A 13,596-nucleotide genomic window follows, 5' to 3' on the forward strand; every position below is an offset into this window, starting at 1 on the left:
TTTTGTTTCACGTTTCACACTAAAGATTATCAAAGGTTTTCTTAGTGAAAACACCAATCTCTTTCTTCACTTCTTTAAACAATAAAAGGTCATTCACCAAAATATCTGAAAATGGCTATAAATTACTCTTCACGATGCTAAAAACAGTCACACTTTCAACTAAGAAACTACATGTACTTTTGCATTCAAATATGTACTACTACTTGTGGGAAAATATGCAAAAACGATCAACCAGGGGCCACAGGAAATATCAGAGTGCCTTATTTGCACAAGAGGTCAACTTTGCATATGACCTGGTTGACAAGGCCTGAAAGCTATATCCTGAGGATATTTACCCTTGGCCTAAAGATGACAAATCTGTTGAGCTTGACGATCAGGCAGGGTTTTCCTTCCTTGAAGCCGAAGTCTATGTGCTCAACACTGGAGCAGGGCCCAAGCCAGGATTTTAGGAAGCGACAGTCCTTCCTGACCCCAATACACATTATCTCTGAAGAAGCCAATACACAATTCCATAAGTAGAGCTCCGTCAGGCTAAGTAGAGCTCCGTCAGGCTAAGTAGAGCTCCGTCAGGTTAAGTAGAGCTCCGTCAGGCTAAGTAGAGCTCCACCAGGCTAAGTAGAGCTCCGTCAGGCTAAGTAGAGCTCCGTCAGGCTAAGTAGAGCTCCATCAGGTTAAGTAGAGCTCCGTCAGGCTAAGTATACCGCCACCAGGCTGAGTAGAGCTCCACCAGGTTAAGTAGAGCTCCATCAGGCTGAGTAGAGCTCCGTCAGGCTAAGTAGAGCTCCGTCAGGCTAAGTAGAGCTCCGTCAGGCTAAGTAGAGCTCCGTCAGGCTAAGTAGAGCTCCATCAGGTTAAGTAGAGCTCCGTCAGGCTAAGTATACCGCCACCAGGCTGAGTAGAGCTCCACCAGGTTAAGTAGAGCTCCATCAGGCTAAGTAGAGCTCCGTCAGGCTAAGTAGAGCTCCGTCAGGCTAAGTAGAGCTCCGTCAGGCTAAGTAGAGCTCCATCAGGTTAAGTAGAGCTCCACCAGGCTAAGTATACCGCCACCAGGCTGAGTAGAGCTCCACCAGGTTAAGTAGAGCTCCATCAGGCTAAGTAGAGCTTCCTCCACATTGAGCACTTGTCACCATCCTTTCAGGTCTGTGCTCATGGGAGGTGGTAGGAACTAGCATCTTCGCATGTCTAAGATTCTTTTCAGGTGTGGTTTTCCCTCTTCGTCGCCCAGTGTAGTCAGGCTGACCTCAGTAACAGGGACAGGGATCACTGAGGTTATTGACATGCGGACAAGTTAGAGAAGATCAGTGGTGGAAAAAGTACTCAATTGTCATACTTGACTAAAAGTAAAGATACTTTAATAGATAATTACTCAAGTAAAAGTGAAATTCACCCAATAAAATACAACTTCAGTAAAAGTCTAAAAGTATTTGGTTTTAAATATATTTGAAATTGCTAAAATGTACTTAAGTAGAAAAAGTAAAAGTATAAACCATTTGGATTCCTTATATTAAGCAAACCAGACGGCACAAATAAAAAATGTATTTTTATTGACGGCTAGCCAGGGGACACTCAAACACTCAGACACTCAAACACTCAGGCACTCAGGCACTCAGACACTCAAACACTCAGACACTCAGACACTCAAACACTCAGACACTCAAACACTCAGACACTCAAACACTCAGACACTCAGACACTCAAACACTCAGACACTCAAACACTCAGACACTCAAACACTCAGACACTCAGACATAATTTACAAATGAAACATTTGTGTTTAGAGTCCTTCAGATCAGTGGCAGTAGGGATGACACTTGATAAGTGTGTGAATTGGACCATTTTCCTGTCAAAATGTAACGAGCACTTTTGGGTGTCAGGGTAAATGTATGGAGTAAAAAGTACATTATTTTCTTTCGGGAATGTAGTGAAGTAAAAGTTGGCAAAAATATAAATAGTAAAGTCAAGTACAGATACCACAAAAAAACGACTTAAGTAGTACTTTTGAAGTATTTTTTCTTTACACCACTGGAGACGATCATGAAGCATTGTTGGTCTGGGTACTGACATGAACAGAGACCTGCCACCTCTCAGACAGTACACCTTGAACTTCAGAGTTCTGTAGGAGATGTTAATATGAAGTCTCACAGTTTCATTGCATTGTAAAATGACACCACATTAGGCATGACGTTCTGGGGTCTGGGGGAGCATGGAAAGATGCCAGCATTCCAATCTTGTGAGTTAGCTAATGGATGATGAATGTAGAATTGTTGGCTCAGTTGAAGTGATCTTATCTGTGTGAATAATTAAGAGCTCAGCACAGTGCAGAAAGGTTGTCTCACGTTGTCTCACATTCTTTTATTTTTTAACTTTCTCTCGACCAAATTATGGCCGTAAATGTGGAGTCATATTGAAGGAATCTTTCCCAAGCAATACATGACTACATTGCACATCTGCTACCACAGCTGCTGCAGGTCCCATTACAACATCCTTATTTTGCAGACGCGTTTCATGGAAGCAAGAAGAACTGAAGCTTGGATTTATCAATCTGTATCGAGATGGACTGCAATCACGGAAGTACTTTTCATTTCTTATGAAGGCTCTCTGGATAACGTACTGTTGTACTTTCTTGACGATGACAAGTCTGGAAGGACGGTAACAGAGCTGTGTTGATAACTGCATGTGTCTCTTGAGCTATGTTCAAATGATTCTCCATCCAAGCAATATCATGCACTGTTTCACATTCCTGTGGATTTAATAGGTGATCAAACTGACTTTCTTTCTCTCTATCAGCTTGATGTCCCTTTTTTGTCTACTAAGTTACATGACGCACGTTACGGTTGATGTTACTATGACAGAATTTCTCCCCCCAAAAACTAAAAACAAACTTTTTTTCCAATAACAGAACACATGGGAAAGAGTGAAGGAATGTAACCCAAGATGAACTGCAACGGAGAAGCGACAGATAGCAGGGGAGTAGGAACTTGAAAAAGACAAACAGTGTTTCAGATTAGACTTAGAAAAGAGCTTAAAAAAGGAAAATAAAAATAAACACATCTGGTTTTTGAATCATGGCTGAAAAATGCCCAGGACGGTCTGTGGTTTTATTCTCACTCTTGGCCGTTGTAGTTTCCTTCTCAGGAATTACTGACGTTTTAGGCAAAAATCATATTGATGAGGAGTTGGAGAAAATCACATTTCAAGGAGACGGAAGCACCAACGGGCATCCGGAAAACTGGCCGGCGAACCTTCACCCTAACCTGTATTTTCACCAGGTGGACATACGTTTACTGCAGCAGAGATCTGCCACGACGCACAGACATATTTTTAAAGTTATCCGGCTTGCTGTTGGGACTATGCTCGCCAATACTGCTCTCTATCTACCCCCGGTTAAGCATGAGGAATTTTCCAGCAAATGGAATGAAATTTATGGCAACAATCTCCCCTCTCTCGCTCTGTACTGTTTGCTCTGCCCCAAAGATACAGCTGCCTATCAATTCTTAATGAGATACATGGACCAGATGGCAGTGTACCCTAACTGGACGGTGACCAGCGCTCCCAACGACGAGGTTCCCATGGCTCACTCCCTCACAGGATTTGCCACAGCCTATGACTTCATCTACCCTCTCCTGGACACATCGCGAAGGGCACGCTACATGAAGAAAATACGTGCCGCCACAGAGGAGCTGTACGAACTCTCCAAACACAGGGGTTGGGGGAAGCAGTTTTTACAGAATCATCAGACTACCAACATCTTAGCCATCCTGACCGGCGCCCTCGTGGTGGGAGCACACAGTGACCCGGAGACAATGATGTGGAAGCAGGTGGCCGTTAACTACATGGAAAAGACCATGTTCCTCCTCAGTCACGTAGTGGATGGCTCGCTAGACGAGGGTGTGGCCTATGGGAGCTACACCGCAAAGTCCATCACTCAGTACGTTTTCCTGGCGCGTCGCCACTTCGACATCGACAACACCCAGAACAACTGGTTGCGGGCGCACTTCTGGTTCTACCACTCCACACTTCTGCCAGGCTTCCAGAGGACAGTGGGCATCGCTGACTCCAACTACAACTGGTTCTATGGACCGGAGAGTCAGCTGGTGTTCCTCGATGCATTTGTGCTCCGGGACGGCACCGGAAACTGGCTGGCCCAGCAGATCCGGAAACATCGTCCCAAAGATGGCCCCATGGAGCAGTCAGCAGCCCAGCGCTGGGCCACCTTACACACTGAGTTCCTGTGGTATGATAGTGAGCTCTCCAAGCAACCACCAGCCGGGTTTGGCAAAGCAGTACTGCACATGTTCTCAAACTGGGGTGTGGTGACTTACGGGGCTGGTTCATCATATGGTCAAGGCAACACATTTGTCTCCTTCAAATCGGGGAAGCTGGGTGGTAGGGCGGTGTATGATATCGTCCATTCAAAGCCCTACTCCTGGCTGGAGGGCTGGAGAAATTTCAATCCGGGCCATGAGCACCCAGACCAGAACTCCTTCACCTTTGCCCCTAATGGACAGGTATTTGTTTCAGAGGCCCTGTACGGCCCCAAATACAGCTACCTCAACAATGTCTTGACGTTCGCCCCGTCTCCCACAAGCCAGTGCAATCAGCCCTGGGAGGGCCAGCTTGGAGAGTGCGGCAAGTGGCTGCGGTGGGCGGAGCCTGAGGTCGGCAACACAGCCGGTGAGGTCATTATAGCCGCATCCCATGGGGATTCTCTGTTCGTTAGTGGAGAAGCGGCATCGGCCTACTCCTCTGTGATGGGGCTGAAGAGCGTATACCGTGCCCTTGTCTTGCTCAACTCTCAGACTCTGCTGGTGTTTGACCATGTGGAAAAAAGCAAGGAGTCTCCATTGAGTACTCTGAGTGCTTTCTTTCACAACTTGGACATTGATTTTAAATATGTCCCTCACAGGGCTTTAGACAGGTACAATGGGGCACTGATGGACGTTTGGGATGCTCACTACCAAATGTTTTGGTTTGACAGTCAGGGGAATAGTCCAGTGGCGAGAATACAGGAGGCAGAGCAGGCTGCTGAGTTTAAGAAACGATGGACCCAGTTTGTCAATGTGACCTTTCCAATGGAAGGCACGGTCACCAGAGTGGCCTATTTGATGCACAGTCCCAATGTAAAAATCTCCAACTGCAGATTCATCGACAATAGTAAAAATGGAGTACGACTCTCTATTGTCGCCAACGGCACAGAATCCATTGTGTCCATCGTAACAAACTACAATGACATTGGCGCCAGATATAGCTACTTGGGCTTTGGGGGATATGCAAAGATGCAAAGCAGGCATCAGATAATCCACTTCGGTCTAGGAGTTCAAACGATGACTGAACAAAACACTGTGGATCCAGTCTATGACTTTGGGTTTATGGTTAATATAGTGGGTGGGCTGACACTGTGTCTCGCCATTGGGTTTTTAATCCTGCAACGCACGTTTTATTTCTGCTTCCGCAAGATCATGCGCTATACTTTTACGTTTGTTCTCCTGCTGTGGGTCGTTGAGTTTCTGTTTGTCTCCAATAGCTGTGATTGGCTTGTATGTGTCCAATCAGTGTCCGATCTGCCCCCAAACCCTCTCCCCACAGTCGTCGTTACATCCCTGCCAGGGTCTGGGGCTGAAGTTCTCAAGCCCCTTTTCTATAACAGCTCGGACTTTGTTTATCTCCAAGTCCCCACAGAGCACCTAGTCGTCCCGGACACTGAGTTCAACTTTGACCCCCTGGTGGATGCCTGTGTGTGGTCCAGACTAGATGCGGAAAGAGGTCACTACAAGGCCATCCAGGGCTGGTTCCATTCCTTGGTCTATAACCCTAGACTTCACCTGCAGAACATTCAGTTGCACAACGAGGGCAGCTGGAATGAGATTGAGGTGGAGCTTTCTGGCAAGAGGAGGAAGCCAATTCGTAGGCAGTCAGGGTCAAGGGGGAGTTCAGATAGAGATGGGGAGTATGTTCGGGAGCTAAGGCGGCACATGGAGAAGTACCCTAATGCCCGCCCTGTCCTCAGCCTGAGCAGCGGGAGCTGGACCCTGAAACTCCCGTTTTTCCGAGAGGTGGTCGGTCACTCATTTCGGGCGTTGCACGTGGTGCGAGATCCTCGCGCTTGGATTTACCTTATGCTCTACAACAGCGAGCCAAGCCTCTATTCTCGCAAGAATGTGCAAAAACATGTCGCCGCAATTTTTAAGCAAGAGAGGAACGGCGGGAGAAGCAAGTGTACACTAGGGTTCACCCAGGAATTCTTGACATTGCACAGCGTCCTCTCTGATCCAGAGATGGAGCCGGTGCTGCTACTGGCCCATCTGTGGCTGGCCCACACAACCACGGCACTCCAGGTCAACGGCGACCTCACCGCCTCTTACCTCCATGTGAAATTTGAGGACATTGTGCAATATCCTGAGGAGACAGCAGGAAAGATACACACGTTTCTCAGGGTTCCCGTGGCCCCAGCTGCCCTCAACCAGCTCATGTTCGCCACCTCCACCAACCTGTACAACCTGGTGTATGAGGGAGACATATCGCCAGCCAGCATCAATGTGTGGAGAGAAAAAATGCCCATCCACGAGATCAGAATGATAGAGGACACATGCTTAAAGGTTATGGAGAGGCTTGGGTACTCAAGGTACTTAAGTTAATAGCTGCTGTATGATGTCCTACGATGGACACCGTACTTTTGGTTTGTTGACATGTATACTTTGTTGTTCTATATTTTGCACATTCCACTATTATGATACGTTTAATTGTCCAGTCCTTGTTTATAGACTGGGATGTATAAAATAGAACAGAGTGATGTGCTCCTTAACACTTTTTTAAAGTGTATGATTTGTCTGACTAACGTGATGTGTTTTCATCCAAACAGTTTTGAAGTTTGTTGGCTGGTTATTTAGCCACGCCCAGAATCTCCTGGCTAGCATTTTTGGAGCATGTAGCAATGCTAGGGGGACACGGATTGTTGATTCAACATTAAACAAATCAGCAACCACAGCTAGTGAAATCTCTGCAACCCTAAACAAAGAGTTGCAGTTTGTTTTTAGAATGGGTGGCTAGTACTAAACTGGTCCTGAACATCTCTAAAACTAAAAGCATTGTATTTGGTACAAATAATTTAGAGATGCTCTGCTTTTTTGACACCACACTCCACAAAGCAAGTCCTGCAGGCTCCAGTTTTATATTGTCTTGATTCTTTGTCCAGTTATATGGTCCAGTGCTGCAAATAAGGACCTAAAAAAACTGCAGCTGGCCCAGAACAGAGCGACACATCTTGCTCTTCACTGTAAATCAGAGGGCTAATATCAATATTTTGCATGCCAGTCTTGGCTAAAAATAGAGGAGAGACTGACTGCAATCGCTTCTTTTATTTTTTATTTTTAAAGAAACATTTATTTGCTGAAAATTCCAAATTGTTTGAATAGTCAACTTACACACAGCACTGACACACACACTTACCCCACCAGGGGTCTTTTCACAGTCCCCAAATCCAGAACGAATTCAAGGAAACATACATTATTATATAGAACTCCCTTCCATCTCAAATAGCTCAAGTGAACAGCAAACCTGGCTTGAACCCCCCCCCCCCCCCCCAGATAAAGCAACACCTCACAGAACACCTCTCCCTTATTCGACCTAATTATGTTGTGTGTATGTACTGATAGATGCTACTGACTGTACATTTAAATGATCAACATTGAATCGATAAATGTAGGCCTAGAATAGTAGGTCTCTCTTGATGTTTTTTTTTTCAGTATTGAGTCAGTGCAGAATCTTTTAGTTATATTTTTTACTTGTAAATGTATGTAGTTCTGTCTTTTTAACTGTTCTTATCTATTAATGGTCTGTATCATGTTTCATGTTTTGTGTGGGACCCCAGGAAAAGTAGCTGCTGCTATCACAACAACTAATGGAGATCCTTATAAAATACCAAGAAAAACACGAACAATTGTAATAGTGGTGCATTCAGTCGATAATAAGTTTAAACATATATATTTTTGGGGGTGAAATATCCCTTTAAAGTAATTGGAATAATGGATTGGATTTAACAGTGTTATTTACATATTTTGCTACAGTATATCATAAATCTTTTCTAAACTATTGTTGATCACTTGATTTCAAACCCCACTCTTATTTATAGTAGATTTTTTTCAGTGGTAAGGGGTAAAACCCTGCTTGTAAATTCAGTGCAGTACTTTTGTCAGAGCATTGTGGGATACAACAACCCAGCAGGCTTCTCTTACTGATAGTAAATGCATTTTGTGGAAGAAAAACATTTTCTGAACCAGGAAGTGAATACAGTTATAGCAAACTCTTTCAAACATGCAAAATATGCAATCGTGTAAATTGAGAAATGATTTACATTCACTGCAAAGAAAGAGCCTTGCCTCAAATTGCTTTAGAAAAGACAGCATATATTTGTTTTACTGTTGTGTAAGTCACATCCGAAACACTGCACTACGCATAGGACATTAAATATCCTTTTCCCGAAGACGGTCTTCATCAGATATTTTAAAAGTCACTTTATTTCAAAAACAATTTGTGTGTGTGCTTCATGCTATGATGTCACAACAATTCAAAAGAGGATTATCCCAAACTAACAAGACTTTAAAAAAATAATCTAATACAGCTCTTCAGAAATGGGATACCTTTGTAGAATGCGTTGGATTGTGTTTGTAAGGTGCTTTAGACATCTTTCTGAAAGCTGTAGATGCACTGCAGGCTCATAGCTTGAGTGCAGCTTATTAATGTGGAACTACATGTGTAATGCATCTACGGTAGTCACCTGCTGCTTTCTTCCCTTACAAAAAAACATTGCAGTTTTGAAATTGCAATAAAAGCACAGTAACCGCAGTCAACTGTGGTATTTTGGACCCAGTAATTGCAGTGACCTCTCAAAAGTACTGCAGTACAACAACAAAAAACTGTTCTTTTGGATGCAGTATTTGTAGCGTACTGCAGTTATACTGCACTCTGACTGCAGTTATACTGCACTCTAACTGCAGCTATACTTCACTCTGACTGCAATCTTTTTTTCTTAAGGGTTCAAATTAAATTTAAACTTAAAGATGCACTATGCATTCAACTTAAAGATGCACTATGCATTCAACTTAAAGATGCACTATGCAGAAATCGCTGCGCCATTTCCTGGTTGCTAAAATTCGAATAGTTTTACTTTCAGTTTACTTGACAAAACAAGCAAGTATAGTGTAGATAATCATTGTACCATCTAAACCTTAGACTTGCTTTCAATGAGAACGACAGATCTATAACACATATTTCTATGTGTATTTGCGGCTTGCCCAAATAGTTATGTATTGCAGCTTTAAGAGGGGAGTGGCTTATTCATAAAGCAGCGTATATGTGTTTTCGTAATAAAAAAAGCCTCAGGAACTTGTAGCAGGAAGAAGGTATGAGAAGTTGAGCGTTGACTGTGTTTGCCAGCAAACTCGTCGAAGAAGAATCGTAATGAAATACACTTTTATTTAGAGATGGAAATGATTACAAAATCAGCAAAGCTCTGGAGGTTTGCGCACGTGGTTTATTGCAGCTCGCTGTTCCGAGGTCACCAGTATGGTAACTCTGTCATGATATAAGCACTATACATCTAGGGTACAACCGGACATTCAGCCATGCAGTTGAATACGAGTTTCTGGAAGAATGGGTGATTGACAGCAAAAGTGTATTGGGAAGTTTACAGTTGCTTACAGTATTCTTGAAACGTTATAGCCCTAGAAAAGAGCAACATGTCCATCTAGTGTACACACTATGAATTGCTATATGTCAAATCAAATAAATCATCAAATCAAATTTTATTTGTCACATACACATGGTTAGCAGATGTTAATGCGAGTGTAGCGAAATGCTTGTACAAAGCTCCATGTGTCACATTTAAATAAGAACACATTTTCAGTCATTCTTCTCCAGAGGAACTTACAGGAGCAAGTAGGTTTAAGGGCCTTGCTCAAGGGCACATTGATAGATTTTCCACCAAGTCGGCTCGGGGATTTAAAACCAGCCACTCTTGATTACTAGCCCAACGCTCTTAAACGCTAGTCTACATGCCACCTGCTCAATTGTTTTGTAAATGTTGCTGAAGGATGCGATGGTTTGATATCATCAGTGAATGAGCACCCAATACAATGGAAACTATAGAGCAAATGTAATTTCTTAATAACACTTCTATATTTGTATTGACACCATGAGAGCAACATTTCTTTAAAAAAACATGATTTGAAGCTATACAGCATTTGTTAACAAAGTCTCTTGAATGCACCAAGTTTAGCAAATCTCCTGAATATGCTTTATACATTATTATCCATTTCTAAATGCTTATTCACAAACATTGCAGTATTGTATGTCCTTGTTTTTAAAATTTTTATTTATGATAATTTAAGTTGAGTTGTACTTATCTAATCTAACACGATTCCCTATTCTACCTAACAATCATAATGGTTTTACACAAACATACATGCTATACATACATACATACATACATACATACATACATACATACATACATACATGCATTCAGAAAGTATTCAGACCCCTTGACTTTTTCCACATTTTGTTACGTTACAGCCTTATTCTAAAATGGAATAAATTGTTTTCCCCCCCCATCGTTATACACAAAATACCCCATAATGACACATTTTTGCAAATGTGTGTGTATATATATATATATATATATTTTTTTTTAAACAAAGACATTTCCTATTTACATAACTATTCATACCCTTTACTCAGTAATTTGTTGAAGCACCTTTGGCAGCGATTACAGCATTGAGTCTTCTTGGGCGTGTTCATCAAGGATCTCTCTGTACTTTGCTCCATTCATCTTTCCCTCGATCCTGACTAGTCTCGCAGTCCCTGCCTCTGAAAAACATCCCCAGAGCATGATGCTTCCATCACCATGCTTCAGAGTAGGGATGGCTCACACTGTTCACCCCCTGTCTCTCCCTGTCTCTACAAGCTCACACTGTTCAGGCCAAAGAGTTCAGTCTTGGTTTCATCAGACCAGAGAATCTTGTTTCTCATGTTCTGAGAGTCCTTTAGGTAACTCCAAGCGGGCTGTCATGTGCCTTTTACTGAGGAGTGGCTTCCGTCTGGCCACTCTACTATAAAGGTCTCATTGGTTGAGTGCTGCAGAGATGGTTGTCTTTCTGGAAGGTTCTCCCATCTCCACAGAGGAACTCTGGAGCTTTGTCAGAGTGACCATCAGGTTATTGGTCACCTCCATGACCAAGGCTCTTCTCCCCAATTGCTCAGTTTGGTCAGGCAGCCAGCTCTAGAAAGAGTCTTGGTAGTTCCCAACCTCTCCATTTAAGAATGATGGAGGCCACTATGTTTTTGGGGACCTTCAATGCTGCAGAAATGTTTTGGTGCCCTTCCCCAGATCTGTGCCTCGACAGAATCCTCTCTCGGAGCGCTACAGATTATTGCTTCAACCTCATGGCTTGGTTTTAGCTCTGACATGGACTGTCAACTGTGAGACCTTATATAGACAGATGTGTGCCATTCCAAATCATGTCCAATCAATTGAATTTACCGCAGGTGGACTCCAATCAAGTTGTAGAAACATCTCAAGGATGATCAATGGAAACAGGATGCATCTGACCTCAATTTCGAGTCTCATAGCAAATGGTCTGAATACTTATGTCAATAAGGTATTTTTTAATGTATATATATATTTTAAATTCTAAAAACCTTTTCTAGCTTTGTCATTATGGGGCATTTTGTGTAGATTGATGAGGAAAACAATACATTGAATACATTTTTGAATAAGGCTGTAACGTAACAAAATGTGGGAAAAAGGAAGGGGTCTGAATACTTTCCTAATGCACTGTACATACATACATGCTGTACACGATAACGTAACTGCTTCTGCTTTGAATGTACAGTTGTTTCCATGTACCAGTAGATGGCGACACAACACAAGAGAACCCACAGAGGAAGCAAAAACTAATATCAACGCACATCAGTACGTTTTCTTTGTGCCTTTTTATGATCTTTAATTGAAAATTACTCTGAAAAATAATAGCCATAGTAATTTCAGTGCTGCGTTTTTAACTATTTTACTCTACAAACAGTTCCAACAACTTTCACTAATTTAGACCAAAATAAATATAAATCCAAAAGGATAAATTACATGGAAACTACTTCTCTAGAAAATGGTAAATGCTTCTCTCTAAATAGTAACTACTACTCTGGATAAGAGCGTCTGCTAAAAATGTAATTTAAAAATGTGAAATAGCAGTTTCAACTGAAGTCATTTCCCCATGATGTATTCTCTGTGTCGGGTGTTACATTTGCAGTGTCCAATGTCCAATATGCTGTGGTTTTCACATTCATGCAAAGAATAACTTACCTTTGATTAATTTACCTATGCCACTGACTTTGATGAATGAAGTTTACCTACTACCCAGCGAACTGTGTGCAATTCCCCTTTTTTCTAATGTCTAGCCCTGTGTGGCTGAGCACAGACAGAAACATGTTGCTCTATTGAATCCCGTGGCTTATTCAATACAGTGTTAATATATTCAATACAGTGGTATTGAATATTCTACCACATATGGGGTTCCATGTAGAACACTCTGTGGAAAGGGTTTTGCCTGGAACCCAAAAGGGTTCTACTTGGAACTGAGCAAAGTATAGAGAGAGATCCTTGATGAAAACCTGCTCCAGAGCGCTCAGGACCTCAGGCTGGGGTGAAGGTTCACCTTCCAACAGGACAACGACCCTAAGCACACAGCCAAGACAAAGCAGGAGAATTCTCTGAATACTCTTGAGGGGCCCACCCACTGCCGAGGCTTGAACCCGATTGAACATCTCTGGAGAGACCTGAAATAGCTGTCCAGCAACTCTCCCTATCCAACCTGACAGATCTTGAGTGGATCTGCAGAGAAGAATGGGAGAAACTCCACAAATACAGGTGTGCCAAGCTTGTAGCAACATGCCCAAGAAGACTCGAGGATGTAATCGCTGCCGAAGGTGCTTCAACAAAGTACTGAGTAAAGGGTCTGAATAATTATGTAAATGTTATATTTCAGTTTCTTATTTTTAATAAACGAGCAAACATTTCTAAGAACCAGTTTTAGCTTTGTCATGATGGGGCATTGTGTGTAGATTGTTGAGATTATTATTATTTTTTAAATCAATTTTAGAATAAGGCTGTAACGTACATATGTTTTGAAAGAAGTCAAGGGGTCTGAATACTTTCCGAAGGTACTGTCTATCTCAATGTAAGACCTCAGACTGGAATAGAACAGTTGGAGTTTCTAATGTATTCACATCAGACATGGGTTCAATTTAGAATTGCATAAAACTGATTTGATCATTTATTGGGACAAGTTACTATACTCTTAGAAAAAAGGGTTCTAAAAAGGATTCTTCGGCTGTCCCCATAGGAAAACCCTTTTTGATTCCAGGGAGAACCCTTTTTGATTCCAGGGAGAACACTTTTGATTCCAGGGAGAACCCTTTTTGGTTCCAGGTATAACCCTTTTGGCTTCCATGTAGATCCCTCTGTGGAAAGGGCTTTACCTGGAACCCAAAGGGCTTCTACTTGTCTCTATTGAGACAGCCGAGAACCCTTTTAGGTTCAAGATA

The 13,596-nt window shown here is 42.5% G+C and overlaps 1 protein-coding gene across 1 annotated transcript; it reads left to right on the plus strand.

Moving 5' to 3' along the window:
- The first annotated feature begins 2,312 nt into the window (after nt 1-2,312).
- dsela (dermatan sulfate epimerase like a) lies at nt 2,313-8,088 on the plus strand. Its single transcript, XM_029624244.2, has 2 exons — nt 2,313-2,755; nt 2,900-8,088. Exon 2 carries the CDS (start codon nt 3,066-3,068, stop codon nt 6,633-6,635), a length of 3,570 nt encoding a protein of 1,189 aa, XP_029480104.1. The 5' UTR covers nt 2,313-2,755; nt 2,900-3,065; the 3' UTR covers nt 6,636-8,088.
- The last annotated feature ends 5,508 nt before the right edge of the window (nt 8,089-13,596 follow it).

Source organism: Oncorhynchus nerka, linkage group LG20, assembly GCF_034236695.1.
Source record: "Oncorhynchus nerka isolate Pitt River linkage group LG20, Oner_Uvic_2.0, whole genome shotgun sequence".
Taxonomy (NCBI): Eukaryota; Metazoa; Chordata; class Actinopteri; order Salmoniformes; family Salmonidae; genus Oncorhynchus; species Oncorhynchus nerka.

Excerpts from the sequence above, each read along its gene's own strand:
- dsela (XM_029624244.2), top strand. The coding sequence starts at position 3,066 with ATGGCTGAAAAATGCCCAGGACGGTCTGTGGTTTTATTCTCACTCTTG.